The 23,386-nt window shown below is 41.7% G+C and overlaps 1 protein-coding gene across 2 annotated transcripts in view; it reads left to right on the top strand.

The window, feature by feature from the left end:
- Positions 1-257: 257 nt before the first annotated feature.
- Positions 258-23,386, top strand: part of POU2F1 (POU class 2 homeobox 1) — a gene marked incomplete at its 5' end in the record, with an annotated part of 109,735 nt that continues 86,606 nt past the window's right edge. For both annotated transcript variants that reach the window (XM_084261260.1, XM_084261258.1), the window contains one exon: positions 258-361. In XM_084261260.1, coding sequence (XP_084117386.1) covers positions 298-361 — 64 coding nt within the window. The remainder of the gene's footprint in view (positions 362-23,386) is intronic.

Below are 23,386 nucleotides of genomic sequence, written 5' to 3'. Positions count from 1 at the left end.
TGAGGAGCGAGCGAGTGCTCCCGCTCGGCGCATGCGCGGCGGCGCATCTCCCACTCGACGGGAAAGCGGCCGGAGAGGGCGGGGGAGAGAGGAGAGCGGGGAACTTGCGCAGGCGCAGAGCGAGGCCGCGGCGCGGTCGGTTGGCGGCTGCGCAGTACGGCGGGGTGTGTGGGGGGGGAGGGGGCGCGCGGCGGGGGGAGGGGAGGAGGAGGAGGAGGAGGGGAGGAGGGAAAGGGGGGGGGGCCCGGGAGCGAGGGAGGGTTTATCGGGCGGCCGATTTTGGTTAAAATATTCAAAATGGCGGACGGAGGAGCAGCGAGTCAAGATGAGAGTTCGGCGGCGGCGGTGGCGGCAGCGGCAGGTAATCATTACTGCATTTTACATATTCATATTCATACTCGCACACGCGGCCCCCCCGCCGCCCGCCCGCCCCGCTTAGCATAATTTATTAGTACTCAGGATTATTATAATTAACGGCACAGGAGGGAGCGGGGGGGGTGGGGGGGGAAGAGAAGGAAAGCAGCCTCCCCGTGCGGGGAGACACACATACACACACACACACGCTCCCTCCCTCGTCCGCCCGCTTCCTCACACGGAGCCGCACTCCCACCCGCCTGCACGCCGGGGCACCGGCGCTGGGGCAGGCAGCGGGGCGATGGGGGGCGGCGGCGCGGGCGGCGGCGGCGGCGCAACGGCGAGGCGGTGGGGTCGGGGTGGGGAGTCGGCGGGGGGGGGGGGGCGGGATGGTGGGGGAAGCGGGGAGGGTGGGGGGGAAAGCATCCCCGCAACCAAAAGCGGTCGGAGGTAGCTAGCCGCCGCCCGGCCGGGCTCCCCCCCTCGGCCCGCACGCCCACAATAAAAGCCGCTTTACATATTCATGGCGGGGGGGGGGGGGGGGGGGGGGGGGGGGAATGCTGCTGGAGCGGTCCCGGCGGGGGCCGCGGGAGGGGGCACGGCCCGCCCAGTTGGGGGGAAGCGGGTGGCCCCCCGAGTGGGGCAGAGTCCTCCCGTTGGCGCGGCGGCGGCAGCAGGACGGAGGGGGACGGGGGTGCTGGCCCCTTAGTGGGGCCGGGTGAGGGAGAAAGACTTGGTTTCCTCATCTCTCCCCTCATTACCCCTCCCGCCCTCCCCGCATCCCCCTCAGCCAGGGTTATTTCCCCAGAGTCTGGGGCCTGCAGGCATGGGGTGGATGGGTGCGGATGGCCTCGGGGAGGGGTAGGATGAGAGCGTGGTTTGGCTTTTTATTTAAAGCGTCCCCCCGCCCCCAGCCCCGTAAAGGGCAGGTTCACTGTGGGGTGATTTGGGGGGTGTGCGGGCAGAGTTTCTCTGTGCCCCTCTCTGGCGGGAGAGGCCGCGTGTTTGCGCCCCCCCCCCTCGAAGACCGCATTTGCCCCTGCGGCGTTTGCCCTCCTCCCCCTTTGCCCTCCTGCTTCCGCAGCCCCGAGGACTCGGGGAGAAGGAGGGTGCTGCGGCCTCGGGGCAGGCCCCCTGGGTGCCTGGCCCCGCGACCCCTCGCCCTAGGCGCCGGGGCAGGGGCGGATGATGGTGCCGGCAGCCCCGGTGGGCTGGCACTGGGGGTGCGGGTCCCGTCCCTCTCCCTCGCGCGCTCGCTCTCTCCCTCTCCTTCTCATTTGAATAATGTCTAATTCGGGGAGGTTTATATTATTGAAATGGCCGCCTGCCTTTCCCCGCCTCTCATGTTTAGTAATTCAGACCTTTAATAACAGCCACTCAGAGCCCAACGCCGTGTTTATATTTTACATTCGCCCCATGTGCTTTTGTGGTTCAATATGATTCTTCTTTCTCGCTCTCTCGCTTTTTTTAAATTTTCTTGGCAACCCACAGGGCCCCGAGATCAAACCCAGGCTGTGTGAGGAGAGGAGGGGGGAGAGCTAGGCCCTGACTCCTCTGGCAGGCGCCTAGGCCTCACTCTGCTGCTTGATTTATTTACTAATAACCAAAATGACCCCCCCATCTCCACTCCACCCCTGCCAGCAAAAACAAAACCCTCCTGGGGCTTGAGCAGCATCAGATCTGCTCATAGATTCTCAAACACTCATGTCTTTTAAATAAGGAGCTTATTTTTAATTTATAGCAACTCAGGACTGTAAAGCTGTGCCTTTCATATCTGCTTTTCAGAGGCTTGGGCATTTTTGGTCCCTTTGTCCTTGATTCTTTTCCTTAAAGGAGAGTTGCTTCTAATTTACGTTTCCTGGCACTGAGAGAGCTATAGAAGACACACTCAAAATCTGAACAGCTTTCCTCCTCCCTCTGAACACAAACAGAATTGAATACATTGAAGATAATCTTATTCACCTTCTTTTTGCTTAGTGTGGATGCAGTTTAACAGCACAGTGTGTCAGTTGCTTTTGTCGCTGCTTGTATCTTTGACTGTTCTGGGTTGTTTGGGGTTTTTGGTGTGGGGTTTTTTTTTTTTCCTTCTTTCATTTATATTTGGCTTTCAAGACACTAGATACTAGGCAGTACAGGGTTTAGAAAGGAAGATAAGTTTTCTGCGAATGTGTCCTAAGAACACAGAGTGAAAATTGAAATTAATCCTCTTAAATTGTCTAGAATAATTAAGTTTAAAACCAGGTATTAGTCTACTTAGAAAGAAAACAAATGGGGTACTTTATTAGGAGGAGGCAGTAATTAAAAAAGCCTCAACTATTTATGCAGGGATGGGTTTCAGATAAAACTGTAGGTTTTCATTAGTGACCATTGTTTTCACACTGTTGAGTAAAAGGACCTAACGGCAGGGTACTTCAAAGTAGCTGTGCCAGATTAGCATGTAAGCATCTCTGAAACATGACCAGAAAGAGCATTCACATACAAATGCAGGTGGCGTATTTTGTAGTTTGGTTCTAAATTTAATTTGTCACAAAATACTACGCTGCAGCTAATGAAAAGCATTTTGATTTCAAAAATAATGACTCAGATTATTTATCCTTTTTCTTCACCCCTGGTGAAGACAGGTCCTGAATACTAGAAGAAAAAAAAAATCTGTAGAAGCGGTAATGAGACTGTTCAGGTGACTGACTGTTTCACAGACCAACAGCACAAGGCTGGCTGGACAAAAAGCAGTAATACGATTTCATGCCTTAAATAGCATATGTTTTTGCACTCGCTTCACAAGATGTGGTCAAGCCGATGATGTCATTGGCCAGAGGACAAGGTGCAGTTAATTTGATTTATTGACCTGGGGTGAGGTGTAGCACTGAAACCTTCTCATAGGGAAACCATTTATCTGAGGACAATTTCCTTTATAGCAGCAATTTAACCACTGCTGAGACTGTAGATATTTTATCCAGCATGATAAAAATGTACATTGCATCTTGCAAACAAAATTTTTGTCACTGGCATTTTAGTATTTTTTATAGAATGGAATACTGGACAGTGGCCTTGTGCAGTCTTATGGCCGAGCTGGGGTTTATAACTGAATTCAGGTATTTACGTGTCAAAATGCACGTGATTTTATTGCAAACATACATTTGTGTTCCTGTATTGTAGCTTAAAATTTTACTGGAACATGATATGGATAGAAATATTTGTTCACCGGTGAAGCCCGGAGGCAACATGTTAGTGGGAAGCCCCTTTTCCCAAAGCCTGGCGTCATCCTCGCTTGTCGGAAGGTGCTGAGACTAATGTGTGGGTATTACTCCTCAATCTTGAGTGAGGACTTTTGTGTTAGTTTATCTCACTGGTGGGTGTCAGATTTTAAGCTGCTGCTTAGATCTTCTCCATCAGCAGTGGGTGGGAGAGTTAAAATAAACTTTTTTTCCTTCCTGCAGACTATCTGATTGCGGTGAGGGTGGAGAGTCGTGCTTCCTAATTCTTACCAGGGGAATACGTTCTCCTATTGTGGCTGTCCTTTTAGCTTTTATTTTATTAAGGACAGAAGGAAGAAGGCTTGTCCTCGCTATGAAATAGTTCCACTGCCTGATTGCCTCTGCTCAGTTATCAAGGTGACTCTGCCGTTTTCCTCTTTTTTTCTTCCTTTGTGAAAACCAACCAAAATTTACCAGTCTATCAGCTGGTTGTAAAATAGGCTGAGCTGTGTCAGTAGCCATGCTGTCACATGTGGAGTAGAGTTGAGGTGTATGTTAGCATGGTGATTTCTCAAGTAGAGCAGCTAGAGCTTGCTCTTCAATTCCTAGAAGGAAGGGGGAAGAATCTGAGCTTCCCACTCTGTCATTTTAAGAGGAAGAAATCTCAGATTTGCTGTCACGCACAATTTCTCAAAGATTAGCCTGCAGTAATAATTCAAGCAAGTAAGTGTTAATACTGACTTCCTGATGCTGAGCGTGGAAAGCTTCTGAACGCTTGTCTTAGCGAGTAATGGTGATGATGGCTCGAGTTGCCTCACTTGACGGAATCAGTGAGGTAGCCTTCAACTTGGTCTGTCTGTTAAACCTGGGAAGGACCAACATAACTCTGCGTTAGGAGTCTCTTGAGCGGTGTGAAGAAGTGTTGTTCCTACTTCTGGTCCATCCTAATAATGTATTGCCTAGAAAAATGAGATTTTCAACACCACTGTCACTTGAATGATCTTAATCAAATTTCAAGTGGTAATTCCCGTGCTTAGAATAGCACATTTTTGCTGCTTTCTGTATGCTCAGATGTGTGAGGATGCAAAGAATTTTGGGGTAAATGTTTTGTCCATGCTGTCCAGAATTTTTCTGCTTCATCTGTCATTCAGCATTTTTATTCCCATGTTCCATAGGCATCTCCAGATGCTCTGGCAAATTTGCAGTAGTTGTTTGTAGCATGCAACCAGCTTTCATTTGCTTCCTTCAAGTTTTGGCTCCTGTGGAGTTCAAGACTTCAAAACAGATTACAGCATTTTTAATGTGCAAACCTTGTCGGTTAATTTTTGTACCTCCCCCCCACCCCGTGTTATTTTCTATTCTCAAACTGTTGTTGCCCATAGGAAAATAATCTTGCTACTGATATTTTATACAGCTGACAATTAGGCAGCCGCTGCTACTTGTACTTACAGCTTTATTACTTTTATCTTGAGAGAAGCAGTGACACTCCTGGCAAATGACCGTCTTGTATGACATACGTATTTTCCATCTCTGTGACAAAGCTGCTGTCAAAAGGAGGTGTTGAATGAAATTAACTATGACTTGAGTGTCCCAAATGTGATAGGCTTGGTTTGGGTGCTTAGGCTAGTATGTGAATGAGAGACCATCTCATGTTGCTGGATAGACTTACAGCGCCTGCTGTTTACTACTGCAGAGATTTGCTTCTGTGTTGACAATGCTTCCCACCCCTTTTCCTATTGTGCTACGTTGTTACAGAGGGCAAGTTAGGCATGGGATTTGTTGGACTGAGCGTGGGAGGTAAATTTAAGGAACTGTACCTGCTTTGGTTAGTGTGTAATATGTAATTGCTTGTACTTCACTTGAAACTGTTTGACAATTGCTAATCTGAGAAAAAAACATGCACATAGATGTATTTTCCTTTCTCTGGTTCTTTGCATTAAATTTCTCAAGTTGTGTGAGCAGCCTCTCATGTTGCTTCATGTGCACTTAGTTTTCTCTGTAGAAAAGGAAATAATTACTTAATATCTCAGTATTATTCCTTTCCCTAGTTTCTTATTTCAGAACTACCTAGGAAATACCACGTTTGTTAACGTAGCTGTCTTATAAATAATCAGCTTTATAGCGCATTTCAAAGCCTTTGCAAAAGGGGTTTTTATAGACTGCTACTGGCTAATTGAATTAGCTTAGGGTTAACAGCACAGTTGAGCAATGAACTGTTGGTTTGATACAGAGAATTTAGCGGGTTCCAATCCTGAGTTTGTCACCAGTTCTGCTGGCTTTGCTGTTCTGGGCTAAATCTGTGTAATGGGAATTACAGAGAACATTTTCACAGAGGGGATAGTTAGCTAACGTTTTGTAATTTTTGAATACTACAAAAATTTGAATTCTACACATTTTGTGATTTGTCTGCTCTTTTACATGTAATCACACAAGCTCGTGCCCAGGTTAAACTTGGCTTAGGATGTTCCAGTGCTGGTACTGTTCATGTACTCTCATCAACGATGAAGGCCTCCTGTTGTAAAGGCACAGATTACTGTCAGTTCTAACTACAACGTGATGTAGATCTGCTGTAGGGTATGCAGTTCAGTGACAGTTTAAATCAGCCCGAGCCTGTCCTCATCTCCCTGTGTGTTCCTGCCCCCTTCTCTGCACTCTGGTGCAGATGCTTGCCTGATTCCTTTGCTGAGCTAGTTCAGGGAATTAAATTGGCAGAAAACAAGCCTTGCCAAAAATAATGAATAGGGTTTTTTTTTTTTGTTTTGTTGTTGTTGGTTTAGCTCTCTGAACTGGCTTACAATGAGATTAGACAAATAACAGTACCAATCAAGGAAGGGAACAAGAAGCACGTGTGTTGACCCAAGTCTTCTCATAATTTCATTCTCTGATGGCCTTCTTGTTGGCATAAATGGTGTGTGTGTGTGTAATGCTCTCAGCTATGTGATCATATCATTTACTTGGCACCCGTCCTAGTGCTTACTGGTTTCCAGGATGCTCTAGCTTACCTTGCTAACCTGGTGGAAAACTAGCTCCAGATTGATTTAGGTCTTCGGTTTGTGAATTGATATTGGCTCAACAAAGGCTTTCAAGTGCAAGAGAGAGGGTAGAACCATGTGAGTGAAAGTGGAGGAAGGGGGAAGAAGGAAGAGAAATGAAGCTTCCTCTTTTCAAAAGCAGCAGCAGCAGCAAGCAGTCTGGATAGCTTAGTTGTACAGCTTTGCTTTTAGATTGACACAAACCACTGTGAAACCACAGCTGATTGAGTTGATGAACTCAAGTTGATCTAAAACGGTACTAGCCCAAGGGGAGCAATGGGAATGTGTGGCCATGGGCACTGTGCTGGTCCTCCTGTTCTAGCAGCAGTCTGTACATAGGTCACGGCAGCTGGTGATGAAACGGTACCTAAGTAAAAGAGTACCTTAGGAGCCAGTAGATGCTGAAAATTTGGCGTGGTTTGTGCTGTCGTAGGTATGATTGCATTAATGGTAGCCACCACAGAAACTCTTAAGTAAAAATCGTGGATGACCTTTAAGTGGTTCCCATTATTTTGGCGCTGCTTAGTGAGACACCGGTCTAAAAAGGACTGTGGCTTAAAAGGACATATCAGCAAAAGTACTTGGGAAATTACAGGCACTGTTACTTCTGCTAAATTTTGGACTGTAAAGCCACCTTAAAAAAAAAAAAGCCAACCCACAAAAAAAATCCTAAACCAAAACGCAAAAACCCCAAGCATAACTGCTTCAACCATTTAACGTGATCACCCTGAGACAGTTCCTTTCTATCAATGGTAATATTGTGACAAGGAACCTTTTGCTCATTGTTCCTTTTATTTTTTTTCTTCCCAGAAATCAGATTTGGCTTTATAGAAATGAAGTAGCATATGTAGCATGTTTGACACTGTATGACAGGGCATGAAGTTTTGGAAAAGGAAGGTATGGACAGCTAAGTTACTAAAATAGTATATACAGTTGAAGACTTAAAAATAAATGTAGAAAAACCTGTTGAATCAGGGTGAAGCTTGCTTCATTTTTTCTAACCATTTCTTTAAGAGCTGGGAGAAAGCCACCATCCTTTTGCAGTCAGCGCCTTTGCTATTTGTTCTCTTTGTCCTTTTGATGATTCAGTTTTATTTGAAAAATACCATGTGACTTAGTAATTTGTTCCTGGCCATACCAGTGTGAAGTTGTAGCTTTATGCTACTTGGATATAGCCAAGGGGGAGGAGTATACAGTGAACATAGGTAGAAATGACTCAGATGTTTGAATCACTCATTTCTACGTTATTAGTTAATAGGGTCTACTGAATGAGAAATGTGATTCAGGTTTCTTCCAGGAACCCTGTTGCAAAGGTGACTTTCTAATTTTTAATAATTTTGTTTGTTACCTGGTGATATCTAAGTACTAAAATGACCACATTTATTTAAATTTTCAAATGCAGGTTTAATCAGATATGTGAATCTGTTTATATCTGAGGCCCCAGAGGTACAGACATGCTAGGAAATGCTACCTGTCCTCTCTAGCAACTCCTCCAGGAGTGCTTCCCACCTCATCCTCCTGTGCATGTACACACACCTGCGTGCACATGTGCTTTGTTCAAAATACCAGAGGGCTCCAGCTGGGGACGTGTTCTTCCAGCTCTGACTGTAGCAGGAGAAGACATTGCTGCTTCTGACTGTTGGAATTACCTGTTCCCCTGCATCTATTGGTGGGTCTGCCCACAGGGTGTACAGTCTCATTCATTTCAGTTAAAATTAGCTGGGTCAGTAAAGACTGTGATTTAAGCTGCCTAGAGTAGCCCAGATAATTCTGATAGAAATCTGTGAGTGAGGGATAGGCTGAGTTGCTTTGTCATCATACCTGAGGGTACAGTTCGTGTTACACTTAATCCAATTTAAGAGTGGGCTGCTGCCAAAAAGAAGTGGGAACATAAGCAAAAAGAGCATTGGGCTGTTGCTTTCTGGACTGTTGTCTGTTTTGACAGAGCCTGTGTAAAACGGTGTCATAGCTTCTGGCAGGAATGGGTTGAGGTTGTGTGGAGAAACTGGAGGTAGGAGGGTGAAGGGACCAGTAGCTTTCCACTTACAACATTTTTGTTTCTAAATGAGTGCTTCTGTTCCAGTGTTAAAGACCTGGTACTTCTCAGGCTTTGTTGAATGTTCCAGAGGTACTTTTTTGGTTTTCTTGAATTTATGTTGATCTGGACTATGCAATGTTAATTGTTATAAGTATTTCCAGTATCTCAAGTGAAGCATGTGATTTACGAATCATTTCTTTTAAGCAGACTTCATCACAAGATTGTCTTTACTTGCTGTCCTGTTTCAGTCAGAATATAGTTGCATTTGAAAGCTTATGGCAGCTGAACTTGGGAGCTTCAGAGTATCTCAGAACAGTTGAGCTCCTACACTTGTATATAGATATTTAGTCTCGGGTGTAGTGGCTTCAGTCACGCCGTCTCACGCAGCAAGTTGCTTGAATCCCATCACTTGCTAGCCTTTATCCATTATTTTACTGCTAGCATAGCTTCTCTTCAGGTAGGATGGGAGTGCCAAAGGAAGGCAGAAGCCATCGGCTGGCAGGCTGCACTACTGCTTGTCACTTTCTGCCAACCACTGTCCTCGAAGAACGTGTGGAAGTAGCAGCAGTTGTGGGACACTCAGTCAAAGCGCTCAAATGCCAAGACACGCCAGGTGGAAAAGTGTGAATGAGAAACACGATAATTTTCCAAAGTTAATTTTACTCAGTGTTGCAAAAAAACCCCAGATCTTCTTAAGTTGCCGAGTTTTTTAATGTATGTTTTTTTAAACTAATCTTTGCTGCTTACCTTTTTTTTTTTTTTCTTTCCTTTTTTTTCTCCTGTGTTTGCAAGGTTGTACAACGAAGGGCTAAGCAGTCTGGTGCGTGCTGCTGTTCTTCACCTCTGGCTCAGGCAAGTGCTGAGCTGCAAATTCTTGGCTTTTGGGAATGTAATCAAAGGAACTACCTTCTGCTTGCCCTGTTTTTACAGCCTTTCCTAGGTGTATGCTTGTGACTGCTGTTGGAGGAAGATCAGGTGGATCCTGAGTCTGAGCCAGTATGGTGATTCTTTTTGTTTCTTTCAAACAAAATCACCTTCCCCCTTGCTTCTCACTCCACCTTGAGTTCTGAACATGGTTCTTTTCCTATCCTAAAGTGCTCAGGAGCACTGTAAAAGAGTTCAGGAAAGATTATGTTCCTTGTGTGCTCTGAATGTTTCTAGCTCTAGAAAAGAACCAAAGGGTTGCTCTAAGGTCATTCCTCTGAATTTCTAGTTCCCTACCATGGAACTAGAGAACTGGAAGCTCCTTTTGTTCCCTCACTTTGTGAAGGTAAGAGGGTGGGTGTTAAAAACTAAGCATCTGTTACAGCTGTGTGGAAAAGATCTGCAACTGAGTGGATTCTCTCTTTTATTTTAAGAGGGTCTTTCAGAGTGTGTTTCAGAATTATGCTGTAGACTACAGAAATCTGTCTAATTTTTGAGCTTATTTTTTCAAGACTATTTCATTACATTATTACAATGTAATGTTTTGAGAGATAAAAGCTCTGTGTTTTATTCTGACATGATTTAATTTAGCTTGTAACCTAGTTGCAACATGGTTGCATCTTATATTATTCAGTTCAGTGGGACTAAAACTTCTTGAGACAGGATTCAACCACGCCTGTGTTGGGAAAAACAAGTTCATTAATATCATTCTCTCAACATAGTTAAAATTGAAAATAGATCCAGTTATGTTTTGTAACACATTTTAATACTATATATACATAACTGTTTATAAATTTAACAGTTAAATTGAAAGGATTGTATTTAAGTGCTCATACACTTTTTTTTCTGTAACTATGAGGATGAACTCTGCAACAGTGGAAAGGATTTGCTATATGGGAGTTTGAATAAAGGCATGGAGAGTTAGAATGGTTGCATGACATCTTAAGCCCCCTAGCCTTTTTCAGCTTGATTTTCTGGGGGAGACAGGAGGGACATATAGTGTTTCTTTGTGGTGTCTCTAGTCAGGTTTGCAAGTCCTGTGGGCATATCTAAGGATCCTAGCAGAAAATTTTGAGTTGTTGCTTCTGTTATAACATTGACAAATGAATAATGTAAGAAAAAATACCATGTACAAAGGTGGAACATCTTTTCATTCCCCTATCTATTGTTAACATAAAAAAAAGGTAAGACTTAGCAGAAGGACTGTTGGGGAAAACCTCATTCAACAAGTTATTTTTAAAGTTATATAAAAAGCTCTCTAAAGTGTTGAGACAATCCATAATTTTCTGTGTGCACTCGGAGAAGACACGGTAGCTGCTTGAGGGATCAGTTAATCTGTCAGTCTTTCAAAAAGCAAAATTAACTGCAGGCACAGTGGTATTTTTTCATTACTTACTGAGTAGTGATTTCATATTGTGTGGGTTAGCTAGAAATGCAGTGTTTATTAATGAAGAAGGGAATATCATTGCCATTTGTCCTGTATTTGCATAACAAACAGGTTTGCGTATTGTATAATACACTTGGAGAAATTTGTACTCAGAATTGCAGGGAAGTTGAGAACTCTGCATTTCTGATGTAACTTGCTTGAGGTTTTATCAGCTCAATTCTTTCAGTTTTCTGTGTTTGTGGAAGTTACATATATCCTACTACACCGAAGACAGTTAATACGTTTGTATACACAAGTTATCACCAAAGGCAGCAGACGTTCCTAGTGTTTTTAAAAACATGTGGAAAATTGTTCATTTCTTGACTTTTCTGTGGCGGGGAGTAGATTGATACACTCAACAGTTTCCTTAGAATGTTGTCAACTGCAGTAATTTCCTGACTACACTTCATATTGCGGAAGGTTGGTTAAGCGGGGGATTTTCATGGTGTCATCACTGGAGTAGCAATCATCACTTTTGATCGTGTGAAATAATATTAGGAGAACACTGAAAACAGAAACATGGGATACAGCTGTCTACTCATCTTGTGTATCTGAAACTCTTCATTTATTTTTATATGCATTCTCTACTTTGTCTAATTCTCATTTATTGAGACAGTCTTTTTATGAAGAGAATGGGGACTGGAGAGGCAGGTTACTTCAGTACTTCTGTCCGGTGGTTTTGGTGTAATCAGTGTGTTGGATGGCAGCAGAGAAAGTGTCCAACAAAGGCACAAAGCCAATATAGAAATGTGGTGCTGCTGTTTAATTGGTAACTAGGACAGTTTTGTTTTCTCAGAAGCTGAAAAGAACCCCCATCAATGCATCCTGAAATTGTTTAGACACATTGACTAATTACATATGGTTATGTGGAAGTGTTCTCTGGTCCAGCAATAGTTTATGGATTACTCTTTAAGAAGCAATCATTATTTGTACTTTTCTATATGGTGTGGTCTGTTAAAATCTGTTTTGAAACAATTTCTTTGGTGCTAATAAACTTTAAGGTTGAACTTCGAAACGTTATTTGGTATTATTCACCTACAGCTCTGACTTTTTTTTTTAAGTTTGGCAGGTTGATATGAAGTTGATTTTCAGGTGTTTTTTTCTTCATGCCCCTTCGTAATACTGATTGATTTAGTGCACAAATATTGGAGATTGCAACATTAAGTGTGGCATTTGTGCATTTAATACTTAGCTGTTAGTAACAAACCTAAACATTACCTGATAAATTGTCAACTGCTTAGCTTTCTTTTTTCTTTTTTAAAATTTGTGATTTCTGAAGCTTTTGTATTTGTGAATGATGAGGAGCCTGGGAATAGCAGATATTCCTCATGTAAACCTGGGCTGTTCAGAGGAGAAGGATGATGCTTTTATTTACAAGAAAGCTACTCTTGGGCTGTTCTCATAGCCCTGCAGATTTGATGCATTGCATTTAGTGAGTGCATGAAAAACGCATGACTGGTGTTTGAAGGCCCTGCTGGGTCAGTCCTTAAACAAAAGGAGTTGTGGTCTCTAAATGTGGAATATGTTCTTTATCAATTAGTTCTGCTGCTGTGTGACAGTTCCAATTTGATGTCTGGCTGGCTTGCTGAAATAACTGGAAAATGTTTTGTTTTGTGGTTTTGGTTTTTTTCCCTTTGGGGTTTTTGCCCTCTGTGTGTGAACAGAGGTTTGTTGTATATAATTGCAGTCATAAGCATAGGAGAGGAAAGCGCAGAGAGAATTACTCTGTACTGGAAAAATTGAGGAACACTGTGGAAGAAAAACATCATTTTTTCAATTAGACTCTTTCTGTCATGTGTATACTTTATCAGACCTCTTTATGTGTGACCGAGTGTTTAAAAAGTCTCTCACCAGGTGAACAAAATAAGAGGTATTGGAAAGGCAATTTACTTACAGTAATATCTTATTTCCTGTGTTGGTGACGAGATTTGTGTTTGAATAAGAACATTTCTTTTGTGGCAGCACAGGTGCTCCTTGATTCTGCAGTGAAGGCAGTATTCTGTGCTTGATACTAGCCAGTTGCCATGACAACAATTATGATGTCATGAATTCAGTACAGTGACTTCACTGCAGTGTGTTTTATCTTTATTCTCAGTTTTCTTCAGATCTTGCTAGCAAAAAGCATCTACACATGATACTGTGACTTATGTGATAATGATGACTAATATGATACAGATCTCTCTCAAAGTAAACCTAATTGCTGCTTACCTTTAAATTCACCTGCAGTCTGGGAAACTTGAGACCTTATATTTTTATGTATCTGGACCTGTTTCAGTTATATTAGTCCAAAAAGTTTGCTGATAGGAATCAAGAGGAAAATACTCTTTTTTTTTCGTCACTCAGATGTGATTCTTCTCAGCTGAGAGAAATGTATGTGCATTTGAAACTGAAAAGTGTGAGTAGCAGTATCCTGTTACGTCTCTGCTCCCTGAATAATGTGTTGAATTCTAGCTTGCCTTTCTTAGTCCTTGCCTGAAGCAGGTGAAATGTTTTCTTAGCCTCTTTTCAAGGGTTTCTTGACCCTCAAATGGTACCAAGAAGCTTCCTGCCCATCAGCCTTTGGGAAATGGTCAGCTGTTTTCTGCTCTCTGAGCACTTCTATTTATCACTAGGCTATGTACCTTTGTTTCACAGGTAGCAGAGCTGACTGTTCAGTGCATACTCTTACCCTGTCCTCCATTGCCTTTTGATAGTCAGAGAAGTCTTTAGCATTTTTATTATATTTTAAAAGTTATATGACTTCCAAATTTAGCCCCAGTAAAAATGCCAGTAAAAACATTGAGTTTAAATAGCCTGCATGTCTTTTGTTGACATAACTGTGTGTCTGTTTAGAGCTGACTTATTGGCTTAACTCAAAGGTTGCCTGCGACTTCTGGGCCATCTGACTTGACATTATCAGTGACTGGTGCAGAGTATGTTAAAGAGGTATTTTTGTAAGGCTTTTTTTTGGCCTCGTCAAGTGAAAGGTTCTTCACCTTTGGCAAAGGTATTATCTATGTATAAGCAGCGCCTAAGCATGTTGTGTGTTTGAAAGCACACAGGAGAAATGCAGGATGTGCTGATTTCTTGCTGTAGCTTACTGCTGCAGCGATCATTTGCATTAAATTGTTTTGAACATTATATCTGTTTAGGTGAGGTTAGAATGAAATGACCTCTTCACATTTTTCTTCCTCTGAAGAAAGATGGAGACATGAAAAGCACCCACTAGCAAGTGGGAGGATGTCATGGACAGCCTGTAAGGAAGATGGAAAATCAAAGTTATGCTTGTTTTTCTGCAGAAAAGAAAAAAATATTTTGTGTAGCCTGTCATTTATGATAAGTATATCATGGAAGTTGAATTCTGGCACGTTGCAACTAGTGTTAAGAATATGTGATAGATGTTTTTGTTAATGAGCTACTATCAGGGAGCAAACTGCTGTTGTAGGTATTGTTCCCCTTACCAAACTGCTGAGGTTCTGTGCATGAAGTTTTGCTGGCTTATGTTGGTAACAGCTGTGCTGAGAATTAGTACCTTTTTTTCCTCTAACCTGCATAAATGTGCTATTGATGTTAAATTCCCTAAATGCTTTTTCAAAATGGTAAACATTTTTACCTTACTATAATGCTGATGCATGTGGTTAGGTTTTACTAGTTGCAGAGTACTGGTAGGATTTGATTGCTAAAGATTTTGGTCTTTAGGTTTATGTGATCCTCAGAGTAGCCTTTTGTGATTTAGGTGGGCTTTTTTGTTTCTGTTCATTTCAGAACACTGAGGTTTTTCTAAAGCTTTTGTTTTTCAAGATGCGATTGAACAAGGTGCTAGAGAATCTTCTATAGGTTCCCTTTCCTGCAAAAGGTTGGACTGGGTGATCTTTAGAGGTCTCATGAAGCTGTTAGTCCTTCCAACAGCTTTCTTAATGGCAAACTGACATAACTGTGCGTGAAAAATTGGTAACTCAAAACTCTAACATTTTAGTCACGTGGAGATTAGATCATTCTGTTCCCAGCAGTGTTTGTGTGAATGAGTGGTGCATTTAGGAATAGTATTAGGGCAGTTAATACCAGACCGAATAAATACATGGAATTTAAAGCTCTGGACTGCAGGTGCCTTGCCAATGCAAATTCTTCTGAAGGAGTGAAAGGGGACTGTAGTGTTTTTGGAATGCTTAGGAAAAGTGACCACCTCCACTGCAGCGTGTGAAAATGAGAGGAAGCTTGGAATGGGAAAAGTATAAATAAGCTTTACTGCGTTGAGTCCCTTACTCTCTTCTGAGAATGGGTGGGCATGTGGCCTCTCTGCAGATCAGAAAGGGTCTTGCTGCACTTTCTTCAAACTTAACATTTAAGAGAATTAGGATGGCGATATGGGTGGGGGAAGAAACAACATAAACCCACTACCTGCCCACCAACTATTTCCATTTAGAATTATTACATGAAACACCCTAAACCTTCAATGCTGTCTTTTATTCCACTTCACATTCTCCTACAAGAACGAGTTTCATTTTTGCCCACTGGGACTCAGAAAATAAATAAGCTAATCAGAATTGTCTCAGTTAGTGCATCTACTTAAACATACAGGTTAGAACCCAGGTAGTTACAGGCTTCTATATGCTTTGTTTATACAGAGAGACCAGAATCTATCTTGTATGTCATTACCAATGCTGGTAGCGCATGAAAGAATGGCAGTATTGGTGGAAGTGTGGCAAAGTAATTAGCTTGCATTTCAGGATACAGGGAGGCACATAGTGGCTTGAGTTTGTGTTTGCTTAGGAGCCAGGGCAAATGATGGTGTTCTGGTACTTTTTTGGGTGCAGCTTTGGAGACATTTCCAGGTCAGTAGTTTCAACAGGATTTCAGTGAAAAGAGTTAAAAATGCTTGGATGGGTCACTTTGTAGTACCTACTTTGCAGCCCAGAACCAAATTTGGTTCAGAATCAGGTTGTGTGAAAGAGGAGTTAACAGAAGAAATTGGAAGCTTGAAAGGCTGCTTGCTACTGTGGAAAGGTTAGGAGGCTGGAAATATCAGGTGTTTCAGGGACAGTACCTGGTAAAAAGCTGTGCTTCTAGACTTGGTCTTGTTCAGGGGTCCCTTCTGACCTATTAACCTATCAACAGGTTCACCTGTCATCATTCTGAATATCAGGTGACCTAACCCACCAGTTCTTTGCTGCTTCCAGTCTGCTGGGGAAGGCTCTGAACAGCATCACAGGTAGAGGAGACCTCGCTAGACATGTCCTGTCCTCTAATAAAAGCTATCTTTAGAGGACAAGGTTTTATTGGCTTCATAAATTGCTGCATCTCTTACAAAGACCTATATATAAAATTCTATATATCACCTTTCAAAGCAGTAAGGGTTTGAAATTTCATGTTTTGAAAGCAATGAGGATGATCATCATAAGTACAGGGGGGCTGGCCTTAACAGGCATGCACTAAAATAGTTATAGGTGAGCTTTGGAGAAAGCATACTGTGTTAATTGGGAGCCAAGTGAAAAACTTCCATGACAAATTTGTAAATGGGGATGGGTGATTTCCCTGCCGCACCTAGGACCATGACTGGGAGGTCTGTGGGAGGCTGGGGTGACATGGTTATCTTGCCCTCAGCAGGCTGCCTGGCTCCCTTTTTCTGCAGCTCTGATTCAGATTACCCAGCAGTCCTTGTGCTTCGCTATGATCAAAACGATACAGCCCTCACAAAAAAAAAATGTGCTACTCAAAGCTCTGTGTGGCTCCTGTAGCCAACTTGATCTATACAATGGGAAATAGGAAAGCCTTCTTTATCTGATTAAACAGCCGACTTTGGCATGAAATCTCCTTTTTAATACCAACTTGCTGGAAGTGCTATGACAATAAAAATGCCTTCTCCCTCCCCTTGTTGGGAAAGCAAAAAAAATTGTCACTTCCTCGTTTCATGTATTACTGCTAGAGCAATCTCTGACATTTTTTTAGTTGCAGATGCAATACCCTGGTTGTACTTCAGCACATAACTTTTCAACTCATATTAACTGCCAGCATCTGTGCTACATGAGGGCTTTTTCATGGTGACCTCAACTATTGTTTCTTCTTGCTTGCTATATTGGCGTTAAATGAATCGATAATAAAATGAATCATGTTTCAACAGTAATCATTAAATTACAGACATCAAATCATCAGTTTGGGAGATTACTGTGCCTGCTTTAATAGTGAAGCATTACCTTGCACACAGCAATCTAGAAATCCAGTGTATTTTCTTCAAAAAGTACAGTCTTTTTCAGCAGTTCATTGATGAAGAACTTTCCTGTCCTTTTGGCACTAAGTTGTGATGTTACTGAAACAGAAACATACCATTACAGGTTAAAGTACTGTGTTACCATGTCTTACATGTGTTACTGCATATTATTTTGTACCAGAGCACAGTAGGAGGTGCTGTACTTAAGGCACAAAAAACTTGAAGTAATCTGTTCCGCTTGAATAGAGAGAAAAGGTGAAGGTTTGTTATAGCCCTTTTGGAATTTTCAAGGCTGTTATGTAAATGGTGTTGGAGTAAACGTATTTCAGACTCCTCAATTTCTCTTTAAAAACAAATGTGAACTTTGTGAAATAATTTTCCCATTAACACAAATTATGTTTTAAAAATAAAATAAATGCCTCATTAACCAGAAGATTGATAAAGTTGCCTGTATAAGTATAAATAAATAAATAAATATAAAAGCAGGTTAACGGTGTCGTTTGTGTCCTGTCTTGTGTCCGTCCCCCAGTCCTCTCCCAAGCTTTATGAACATGTCCTTAACTAATGTAAACCTACTGAGTCTCCCCCTACAGTTAGTGTTGGAGGTGGCTGAGGTGGTCAAGTTTGACTTTTGTTCCAGATAGAAGGCACGAAGCAGTGCTCCTAATAATGCAGATTACCATGCATACTCAGCACATCTGTGTGAACTTTCAAAGATGAGTCTGTGCTTGGTGTTACTGCAAATGAAAACCACTGGTGATAGCTTTGTATAAGATGGCCCCATTTAACGATGTTAGGTAATCCAGTTTTTTAATATACTGTGTTTGCAGCAAAATGTAGGGTGCCTCTGTAGTAAATTGAGAGAAGGAAAGGCTAATTTCAGTAATCTTAACAGCTTTTGTGATTAAACTTGTTGGTTTCTGGTTTTGCTGTCTAGATAATTTGGGGTTTGGGGGCTTGGGAAAGGAGCTATTTTTACACCCTTTTCTTTTCGATGTCTTGCTTAAGATTCCTTGCTTACCAAACACATATGCTTGTGTTGCCTGCTATGGTGGAGAAAAGATTTGAGAGAAAGGGAGAAACACAAAGGCAGGTGAATAAGCCATCAGAAAGTGTTTGGAGAAAGGTAAAGCAGGAAAAGAACAGCCGTGTAGGAAAAGAATACTCCTCATATTCTTTATAAATAGTATATTGTGTGGGGTGAACTTCACACCTGTGTTTGTGGTGTCGTAGATAGAGATACTTGCCTGGTTGTAACTGCAAAGTATTGCCAGGGTAAATGCTTCTTGAAAGAAAAGTCACAAACTGCAAAAGAAATCTTAGGGTCCCTGGACTTGTTCTTTTGTCATTCAGATATTTATTAATGCATGTAATTAAAAATGAACAACTGGAGTAAGTTCAGTGTTCAAGTAACACAGCCTCAAGATTTGATGCAGAGTCTGATGTTTCATCTGGCTCCCCAGATTTGTGGTGTTTGCATTAGCTTCTGCTTCTCATGTAGCATTGATTGAGTACAAGAAAATGTTGGTTACAATAAATACTATCTTTCATATGTCAACAACAATAATTAATTGTAAGATGAGGATAATAAACGTATAAGGTTGATACCTAGTCAGAATGAAGAGAAGTATCCTTGAAATGTTTTCTTAAAACATTGGTCTACAAGCCATATGGCAGAGATAACAGCATTTATTGGGCTCTGAGAGGATCACAAGGTTCCATATGTGATTTCTGGGGATGATTTCAGTTCTGAGAGCATGTAGAGCTTGTGTGTGTGACAGATCTCTTTTGAGATAAAGGAATTCCCTTTACCATCATATTTTTCTAAATGCACATCCCTTACATTAGTTCTTTGCTTTGATTCAGAATGAATTAAAATCTAGAGGCTGTACAGCTGAACTGGTTGAGCTCAGTGAGTTTGCATTTTAATTTGTGCAGTGTCTACAACAGAGAGATGATGTTCTTTTTAGGAAGAACGTGGATGTCTGATATTTTCAGTTCTAGACCCTTTGCTTGAGAAGATGTATTGGATTTCTTGCCTTTTCTTATTTAAAAAAGATATCCTGAACTCTCAACTGTTTAAATACTAGTGCGATGTGCTGCTGCAGAGGCGTTTTCATTTCATACTGCTTTCATTCAATAAGATGCGCATTTTTTCTCTATAAATGAACTCATATTCAGTAGTGCAATTGATGAATTCTCCTCCTCTTTTCTTCCTGCTGTAACACTGGCAAGCAGTTCAGTTCATCCAGGTGTCAGTGCTTTTAGTTGTGTGATCAGAATTTTCTAATGAGGGGAGGAAACAGTAAGAACTGGTTTGAAATCGCTTTTCAAGTTCCAAAAAGAAAAAGGAAAGCAAAGCCATCTTAAAATTAACAGCTGGAGTATTTTATTCTTTATAGCCTTTCTGAGGGGGAAGAATAGACATGGATTTTTTTTTTTTTTTGCTTGTATGAGTGAAACCTTACACAGCTTTCCTCTCATTTTTCTCTCATGTTCACCCCTCATCTTTACCATAGAAATGTAATTCCTCTTTTGATGGCTTTCCTCTGAGGTTTGTCCTGTGACGCAAACCTAGTTTGGTTGACACAATCTCTGATTCTATTCAGTTTTGCTTCACCCCCGCCCCCTTCTGACCTTATTTTTGGTTAATTAATTTTAACGATCTGTTTAGAAATATATTAATCCCCCCCCTTTTTTCCCCCTGAAGCCCAAGCAAATTGAAAGCAAAAAAAAGCAAGCTATGCCAAGTGTTTGCAGGGTGCTCAGGACAGAGTAGTACCTGCACAAGGGCACTCCAGTCCACCCTGTGAATAAAAAGCTGGAGTGAGATATGTATTGCTAGGTTTCAATTACTGTTTTCTTTTGGTAGCTGGGGAGTGGGAGGTGGCATTGATCAAATTTGAATAAACATTTGAATATTTTGGTGTGGATTCCTCCCTTTTTTAAAAATCTTTTTCCTGTGAAAATGTTTCTACCAGGGGTGTTGGTAATTTTTTTCCTTTCTTCTTTCTCCTCAAGACCTGTAGAGCAGGAATGAGAAAGTCATTAACAATCGCAGCTTGCAGGATCATAGATGAAAAACTTTGTATCTGAAGTGACTAGCTCCTGACCTTGCTCTTTGGTCCTAAAACTCATTGACTCTTTTTGCCTATGATCTTGAAGAGAGTGGAACAGTGCTAGATCAGAATACCTGGATAAATTCTTTGCTTGAAATACCTTGTTTTCTCTAAAAAGTACCAGGAAAGCTTGTTTCCAATTATAGGATACTTGTATTCTATTTGGAGTGACTCAACTTTGTAGGTTTTAATAGGGTCCACTTTGACAACACTGGGACAACACTTCTGCTAGGCAACCCTGATTTTTATGAGTCATTGGGTGGTTAAGGCAGATGATGGCCTTCATGTATATAGTTTCTTTTCCTAAAAACAGTATTTTTGATGACTTTGAGCAGCAACATTGATGTGTGTTCTACTTAAACTGAGTAAAAATCTTTTGAAATGGGTATTGGGACAGGAAGATGCATAACAGCTTGTGTTACTTTTAGATACACAAAAGTTCTTGAGATGCAGGTTGGTCAGATAAGGATAAATGATACTGTTAGAGACTCAAGAGAAAAACCACAACAGTGCTAGCCAAACTGCTTGTAGCATTGATGCTTCCAGTGAGCAGAAACAAATGTTTGGCATATAAAGTCTTATGATTGTTTGACTTGAAAAGGTAGCCCAAGTTTACAGTAATAAAAGCCTATTTTGTATTTATGGTGTTCTGGCAAGGAAGTTTTCTGCCGTTGGAAAGTCTCTGTAGGAATATAGTTTGTAAATGCATTGCAAGTTGGGATTGCAAACTGGCAGCACAGTGCAAAGCTGACAAAGTTGAGTGCCAAGATTTAGATTTTCACTAGAAACAGATTTTCCTATGCCTTTGCTGCAAAATGGGGCATTTGATATTCAAAACAGTAATTTTGAAATACCTTTCCTCTGGTTTTCAGATTAGGGCAGCTAGATGACCTTTCAGTTGAGTAGCAATTCAAAGGTATGCTCTACCTTCCTGAAGTCTTGAATGTGAAGGTAAGGCTGGAAGTATGTGCTCTGCTCGTTAGGGGTGTTACCAGTACAGCATGCTTCAATTCCAGGTAAAACTGAATGGGCAGATCTTGAGAAATGATACGGTACTTTCTAACCTTCCTTCTGACAGCCCAGCTCTTGGTGCCTGCTGTTCTATCTCAAGGCTACCATAATCAATAATCCTCATGTGCAAAGGAGAAGACATGAGTAGCTTCTGAACTCTTCTTCCATTTGATGGAGTGCCAGCTGTTCTGTGGAAAGACTGCATACCCCTATACAGCAAATATTTAGTGTACTGTTCAACGGCATCAGAGGGGAAATGATATCTCAAGGTAAAGAATTGGAACAACACAGTTGGAACTGAACCCACAGTTGGGACAGTTTTCTGAGAAGTCAGTAACAACTAGTTTGTTACTAAGCAGGCATTCTTTGATACAGTGCTAGGCAGCACTGGGAATAATTCTGCCATGAGTGCTCCAGTGGGTTAGCAAAGCACATCAGTACCTTTACAAAAATATCATATCTATTAATCAAATTTCCTGAAAAGGGTAGTCTTACATGTATGAGTTCTCTGCTTTCATTTACATAGTCCAGTCATGCACAGTACAATTAGGATGAGGGTCTTTTCAGCCTCCAGTGGTAGTCCATGGTCTTCCTCACACTATCTGCTAGTTGAACTTTGGGCTTCCTTTGTCTGCCATATATAGCCATGGCCATTCTGCAGCCCCGGATTCCCTGCTCTAAGTTACAGCAGGCAGGAATGTGTCTGAGTGGGTGATACCACCTGGGGTGCTTGTCTTTAGCAGTGTTCCCCCTTATCTTTAGTTATTCATGGGTGAGCTTCACTACTGTATGCCCTATCTTTTTGCATATCTTTTGTATTGTCTGGGCCCACTGAAGCCAAATGGAAACCCTCTGGCTTGACTTTTAGTCAGCTGAATAGTGGTTTGATTGGGCATATTATCTGTTGGAGGAATTCAAGCCTCAACCCGGGTTTCATTCTTTGAATTATGCAACACTTCCCCCTTTAGTCTCCGTTTACGGGACAACTCAGGTTTGAGCTATTTACACAGCTCCCCATGGGTCGTCTCTGCTGAGACAGGGCCCAAGGCAATCCAGGGCTGAGTTGCTTTTACATCCCCACCCTTTCCCCAATCGCCCGGTGCAGTAGACGTTACCGAAACCTGTTGATGAACCCTGAGCCGGACAATGCTTACATTGCACCCTGTGACCTGAGTCACAACTCAACCACTTATATGTTTTTATTGGCCGATGTATGGGTATAAGTGTCATCTTTGTTCTTTAGTGGAGCCATATATTCCCCAGTCTCTAGATTAACCCTTACCTGAGACAGATTTTTACCATCATTCTTTTAACACAACTGAGAGCAGTACTTACTACAATAACACAAATGATAATAACTGTTAATGTTTGCAACAGGTTAGTAATCCACACATAAAATACTCAAAAATATTTCCTGGCCAAGTGTCTTTTATCTTCTGGAGGTTTTCCTGAAGAGGTAGTGATCCATTAGGTATTGTAGTAAAGCTTTTGTGTATCACAGTAGGGTCTCAGTCCGAGATTGTCGGGATTTAACCCTTTCAGAATTGTCCTTTTATGACATAGCCATAGCTCCAGTTACTTTGTTTCGTTCCAGAATGGGGAACTTGTTACTATAAAGCTTAAACAGCTTCTTCTTCCAGCGCTATGAAATGAAGAGGTCTAATCCAGCAACAATATGAAGTACACGGTTGCTCTTCACCTGGAAGGAGAATGTATTTTTAGCCATAATATTTCAAATTAATTACATCATGACAGTCTGAGGATCTAGGAATGCTACTATTAATCATTACTATTATTATTCATTGATAGTTAAACACTTATTTGTGCATGTAGACCTTGGGGAAAGGCATGTCTGTCAGGATTCTGGTGAAACTTGAGGATCGATATGAATGGGAGAAAAGAAACGGCTAGGGTGTGAATGAGGACCATTAGAGATTCCTTTGTAGCACTATACAACAGTACTAGCCATGAAAAGAGGCTGAATGTTATCTTTTCCAAATCAGGAGTTTTATTCAGTCTTTCAAAGCAACATAATAAACCAAAGGTCTTGCGTTGTCTTTCTGCTTTCCAAGTCAGAGGCTTCCAGGTCTCTGAGCTTTGATCT

Source organism: Gallinula chloropus, assembly GCF_964237585.1.
Source record: "Gallinula chloropus genome assembly, chromosome: 1".
Lineage (NCBI taxonomy): Eukaryota > Metazoa > Chordata > Aves > Gruiformes > Rallidae > Gallinula > Gallinula chloropus.
Note: the sequence above shows the minus strand (reverse complement) of the source record. Positions and strands in the feature narration are given on the sequence as shown.